The following is a 5807-nucleotide window of genomic DNA, read 5'->3' on the forward strand; positions in this document are numbered from 1 at the left end:
AAAAAGAGGTCGCACATTTGAAATGTTTAAGTCACATGACAACTAACTTACTGCCAAGTGTTGGCACTTGCCATCGTTATGAAAAATGTTTTTCACCACATGTCTGTCGAGAGTCACCATTAGTAGAGCATGACCGTTGTTAACTGAAGTTGCTCGATTACTGCATGGAGTAAATTTGTGGCAGTCATCTTAAGTGTGTTTAGGAATGCCTGGGTGGTTTAGCCGTAGTCACACACGTTACATTTGTTGTTGTAAAGCATGACAAGCCAATTAAAAATTTTGTCAAATGTAACATTTGTGATAACTAATTACATCATTTCCCTGTTTTTGTTTATCAATTCGAAGATGACACTATTCGTTAAGTTGTATGTTACCCCAGGATATGGGTCGTATTAAATGAATCGGCAATACATTATACTAACATCTAGTAACGCTCACTGGACAATGCCTTAAGTAAATAATACGACCGTACGTGTTTAACGTCTTTCGTGTGAGAAGACGATGTTCTGCTTATGTCGGTGTGCGCCACTGTCGATTGCAGAACAGCCCAGATTGTGGTATTTGAATTTGAGACGAATAATGTCCAATTGTACGGTCGACGACATTTCAGATTGATGATCAGACGACGTCGTACCGTGGTGTAGGAAATTGTGTGTGGGTTCCCACTGTCTGCCGGGCTGTTGTGGTATACAATTCTGATGATGATGGTAAGTGTTCCTTACCATGTATCACTTAGGAACTGACTGGCTGCCATCGATGACGTTGTTGTTTCACCAAAGTCGTATAACGCGCGGACACTTTTATTGTTTAGAACACCAGCGTATAATACATTTGATACTTACTGAAAATCATAAGTCGTGGCATCTACTACCACACTGGACCCAGCAGTCGTAACTTTGTGGACACGTTACGTCACACTGTCCGTACATTTTTTTATGTGGAATTGGATACGTGAATACTTAATCGATTTGGTGTATTAAAATGTGGGTTTTTTAAACTATAAACATGAAGTACCAGACTGGAAATGAAGATTAAATTATATATATATTTACCTGCCACGAGTAACGCGCGGAGCGGTTTGATACTTACATATAAGCTACACCACACTGGAAGCAGTCGTAACTTTGTGGACATTTACGCACATGTCCTTAAGAACGTGTATGTTCCTCGTTTAAATCGGTCAGTGTGGTGTACATCTGACGCAAGTGTTAGGAGTGCTCTATGTTACCAGGCCCTGAAGAGTAATTATTTGTATCTGAAAATTGTCTCAGCGACAGCTACGACTAATTAATAAATATGGATATACAGTTCTCTTAATGTGGTTTTCTTTTAAAATTTAAACCGTAATCGTATTTCTTTTATTCCAGACTCTGTAGTTTCTTGGGATTCGAATATCATGACAAAAATGGAAGGTGAAGCAGCAGCTAGTTTGACATTAACCAGAACTAATGTCGAAAACAACGCCCCGGCTCTTAGTTTTGATTTAACATCATCTGGCACAGTTACTAGTGGCGACTACACTGTTCAGTCTCTGACTGTGACATTTGCTGCAGGCAGCTCACAAGCTACATATTCAGTTACAATTAATGACGACAATGTAAGCTGAACATTACAGACCCAATAACATTACAGTAATTTGCATATACAGTCAAACGTCGATAACTCGATCTTGAAGGGGACGAGGAAATAGTTCGAGTTTCAGGGAGTTTGAGTTTTCGAAATTAATATATAAGAGTTCACATTTGAAACTGCATTGCAGCTGGTTGATTTTGCTTAATATTGTAAGAAGCGTGCTCTTCGCTGCCTACCTCTGAACTATGAAATCTATGCATCCCCACTTGAAAGGCTAATTAATATATCACTGTCACCCCACCCCACACCACGCCACGCCACCCCACCCCACGCCACCCCATCCCATCCCATCCCATGTTTTACCAGTTCTGAGATAACCTACATTACATATAGGACGTCTAGCAGCTAAGCTAACTGTTATACTCAATGTTGTATATTAGGGCTGTTTTAACTGATGTACCTGGGTTTTGGCACAGACAGGTGACGCGGTATGTGGACGCGTCAAAGTCTGTTTTATGGTTATCATTAAGAGGCCTCACAGTGGCATTAATATTATTTTAGCCAATTTTCAGATATGTAGGGTATTTACTTGGAATTTATTGAAAAGTAACTAATTTTAAGAACATTTCTATTAACCAACTACAAAATATTATAGCCACTTTGTATAAAAAAATCAATGGGCTAATTTGGCTATGGGCAGGATAAGCTAATTATTTCGTTTATAGTTATTTCCATATTTTATACCCGCTTCTGATCTCTTACATTTGATAAGCATGTGTCCATTTGGAGAAGCATACAACTGTGCGACTGCCAGTAACACTTTTCGTCACGTTCACACTTGTTCGGTTGCATTGCATTGTCTTTTAAATCCTTCAACACTTTACTAATGTCATTAGGTATCCCTATCAGGGGAATGTAGAAGAGTTATTCCCCTTGTGGTACACGTCCAGATGCCACATACCTGTATTATACAACACCACGTGTCTTTAGACGTGTTCGCATGAATCAGTAGTGTAACTGTCTCCAAAAAACATGTTTCCACCTGCAGATAAAATTTAAATCTTCTTGATGGTCCAAATTAAAATGCACAGAAAATGTAGTCAATTTAACTAAACACAAATAAAACTCCATTCTGGCCTTCAAAGTCCTTTTTTTTTTTTCTCGTTGGCTTATTTTCACAAACACAAAGGTGTAGTACAATTCGCCGTTACAAAATAATACAAAAATGGTTTTGCTTTGGCGACACTTTGATTTGCATATAACAAAGTTCGAACTATGTTTTCTAAATATTTAAACCAATAGAACAAGTCATCTACAAAAATGTAGTTTGCTAGGTGATATCATTTACATATATCAAAGTTCAAACTATGTTTTCGTAATATTTAAACCAATAGAACAAATCATCTACAAAAATGTAGTTTGCTAGGTGATATCATTTACATATAACAAAGTTCAAACTATGTTTTCGTAATATTTAAACCAATAGAACAAATCATCTACAAAAATGTAGTTTGCAGGGTGACATCATTTGCATATAACAAAGTTCAAACTATGTTTCTAAATATTTAAACCAATAGAACAAGTCATCTACAAAAATGTAGTTTGCTAGGTGATATCATTTACAATATAACAAAGTTCAAACTATGTTTTCGTAATATTTAAACCAATAGAACAAATCATCTACAAAAATGTAGTTTGCTAGGTGATATCATTTACATATAACAAAGTTCAAACTATGTTTTCGTAATATTTAAACCAATAGAACAAATCATCTACAAAAATGTAGTTTGCAGGGTGACATCATTTGCATATAACAAAGTTCAAACTATGTTTTCTAAATATTTAAACCAATAGAACAAGTCATCTACAAAAATGTAGTTTGCTAGGTGATATCATTTACATATAACAAAGTTCAAACTATGTTTTCGTAATATTTAAACCAATAGAACAAGTCATCTACAAAAATGTAGTTTGCTAGGTGATATCATTTACATATAACAAAGTTCAAACTATGTTTTCGTAATATTTAAACCAATAGAACAAGTCATCTACAAAAATGTAGTTTGCTAGGTGATATCATTTACATATAACAAAGTTCGAACTATGTTTTCGTAATATTTAAACCACCAGAACAAGCCATTTACAAAAATGTAGTTTGCAGGGTGACATCATTTGCATATACCAAAGTTTAAATTATGTTTTCATATTTCAGTTACTAGAAAGAGTCATCTAATTACACATGCACACTTATTCACGGTTCTCTTGAGATATTTACGGCATGATACATCTGTTAAAAATAATGCAATGTGCGAAGCTGTAGTTAGTGCAGTAGGTGTGTTAATTGCCCCCTATCCAGTAAATTCCCCAAACGTTTTTTTTTTTTTAAATCATTAAAATTTATATTATTTCTAGTTCTACATATGATAAAATATTTTTTTTTAGATGATCTAAATATAAAAATGTTCTCATAAATGTCATTTTATTACTTAATTCTCCATACTGTTCCCATCCCGGGAAATATAAACTAGGTCCTTGAGTTTTAATATATTACGATACCAGTACAGCCCTAACGCACACAGATAAAACTACAATGTGCACGTGCAACAGTAATAACTGAAATAGACAGTTTCACTACTCCAGAATAAAATGTGAGACTCACAACGTCTGATCCACGTTATTTTTCGTAAAGTGTGGGTATAACTATTACAAGTACTATTACAGATCATGTTCGACTTTCATTATAATTTACCGATTTGTATGGCCCTTGAAGTTAGGAAAGTTGTTTTCCAGAACTTTTGTTCCAGTGCTTGAAGATAGTGAGATGGCATTTTTTTTATATAGCTTTATCATATACTGTTACATAACAAGCTTAACTTTCATGGCACAGAGTTATTGCCCTTGAACTTAGAAACTATGAGAATGTTTGTTTCTATTCAAATTCTTTAAGTCTAGTTTATGAAAAATCACATAGATGTAATTAGAATTAAATACTTCATCCTTACAGCATTAGCTTGAGTGGTTTACTCACCGCACACTCTGTTTATTTTGTAGTTGTGTTTATGTAAAAAATAATGTCTTGTTCCTAACTAAGTGACTGAATTGGAACTAGGTGTAGGTAATCCATTTGTTCACCAATCCATCTATCATCTTCATTCTGTTACTGTAACGTATATATCTATTTACAGGTCCACGAACCTAGCGAAACGTTGGTCTTAACACTGCCGGCAAGTTCAGCTGGGATGCAATCTATGGGAATGAAAACCTTTACGTTGACCATTCAAGATAATGACAGTAAATATGTGAAATAATTAACTAATAGCCATTGTTAACAGCAGTGTATTTGTGTCCACGTATATGTATTTAATGAAGAAAATTTACTGCAATCAAATCAAATTGCCTCGATCCCCCACATGGTCTGCGTCTTGACCACAAGGAAAACCTTCAGATGTTCGTGTCATCAGATCAGTGTTACAATCACTGGTTATAGTTTTCATTCGAAAGTAAATTAGTTGAGGGGAATATGTGGCTAGCAACATCTCAGTACACTTTAATTTTAAGTTGTTTGGTTTCTGTCAAACATATGACATCATCAAATCAGTGTTACTGTCACTGATTATATTTTTCTTTCGAAAGTAAATTAGTTGAGGGGTAATATGTGGCTAGCAACATATCAGTACACTTTAATTTTAAGTTGTTTGGTTTGTGTCAAACATATGACATCATCAAATCAGTGTTACTGTCACTGATTATATTTTTCTTTCGAAAGTAAATTAGTTGAGGGGAATATGTGGCTAGCAACATCTCAGTACACTTTAATTTTAAGTTGTTTGGTTTCTGTCAAACATATGACATCATCAAATCAGTGTTACTGTCACTGATTATATTTTTCTTTCGAAAGTAAATTAGTTGAGGGGTAATATGTGGCTAGCAACATATCAGTACACTTTAATTTTAAGTTGTTTGGTTTGTGTCAAACATATGACATCATCAAATCAGTGTTACTGTCACTGATTATATTTTTCTTTCGAAAGTAAATTATTTGAGGTGGAATATGTGGCTAGCAACATCTCAGTACACTTTAATTTTAAGTTGTTTGGTTTGTGTCAAACATATGGCATCATCAAATCAGTGTTACTGTCACTGATTATATTTTTCTTTCGAAAGTAAATTAGTTGAGGGGGAATATGTGGCTAGCAACATCTCAGTACACTTTAATTTTAAGTTGTTTGGTTTGC

General features: G+C 34.7%; 1 protein-coding gene across 1 annotated transcript in view; it reads left to right on the top strand.

The window, feature by feature from the left end:
* Positions 1-5095, top strand: part of LOC121392137 — a 5364-nt gene extending 269 nt beyond the window's left edge. Inside the window, exons 2-3 of the mRNA XM_041523495.1 lie at positions 1368-1597; positions 4758-5095. Of these exons, the coding sequence (XP_041379429.1) occupies positions 1397-1597; positions 4758-4880 (324 nt within the window). The 5' untranslated portion in view covers positions 1368-1396 and the 3' untranslated portion in view covers positions 4881-5095. The remainder of the gene's footprint in view (positions 1-1367; positions 1598-4757) is intronic.
* The last annotated feature ends 712 nt before the right edge of the window (positions 5096-5807 follow it).

This window comes from Gigantopelta aegis, unplaced genomic scaffold (genome assembly GCF_016097555.1).
Source record: "Gigantopelta aegis isolate Gae_Host unplaced genomic scaffold, Gae_host_genome ctg3402_pilon_pilon:::debris, whole genome shotgun sequence".
In the NCBI taxonomy this organism is placed as follows: Eukaryota; Metazoa; Mollusca; class Gastropoda; order Neomphalida; family Peltospiridae; genus Gigantopelta; species Gigantopelta aegis.